We start from the raw sequence: 423 nt of genomic DNA, 5'->3' as shown, positions 1-423 counted from the left end.
AAGGAAGGGAAAAAGCCCCCTAAGGAAGGGAAAAAGCCCCCTAAGGAGGGGATGAAGCCCCTCTAGAAAGGAAGAAGGAAGGGATGCAGCCCCCTAAGGAAGGGGCTTGGACAGCCTGGGAGAGCAGGGATGGGATGAGAACTTCAGGCTGCTCCCACCACGGGGCTGAGGAATGGGGGAGATGGCTCAGGAACACCCCCCCAGAGCTGTGCTGGGAGCAGGGGCTGGGGAAGGGACTGTGGGAATCCCTGGATGGACTCACCAGCTTCAGGGTGCGGATGCTCTCGTGGATGGGCCGGGGCAGACCCACCACCGTGTTGGTGTCACTGCGGGAGGGACAGAGCCAGGCTGGGGGCACAGCTGGGCACCCGGGGCAGGGGAAGGGACCCACAGGGGTGGGGAAGGGACCCACAGGGGTGGGGA

At 64.3% G+C, this 423-nt stretch overlaps 1 protein-coding gene across 1 annotated transcript in view; it reads right to left on the bottom strand.

Moving 5' to 3' along the window:
• The window catches only part of STRIP1 (striatin interacting protein 1), a 24,075-nt gene that overhangs the window by 13,238 nt on the left and 10,414 nt on the right, over positions 1 to 423 (bottom strand). The window contains exon 12 of the mRNA XM_027706255.1: positions 59 to 326. Coding sequence (XP_027562056.1) covers positions 59 to 326 — 268 coding nt within the window. The remainder of the gene's footprint in view (positions 1 to 58; positions 327 to 423) is intronic.

This window comes from Neopelma chrysocephalum, unplaced genomic scaffold, assembly GCF_003984885.1.
Source record: "Neopelma chrysocephalum unplaced genomic scaffold, ASM398488v2 Primary Assembly neopelma1_366, whole genome shotgun sequence".
Taxonomy (NCBI): Eukaryota; Metazoa; Chordata; class Aves; order Passeriformes; family Pipridae; genus Neopelma; species Neopelma chrysocephalum.
This window is presented reverse-complemented; position numbering and strand designations above follow the sequence as displayed.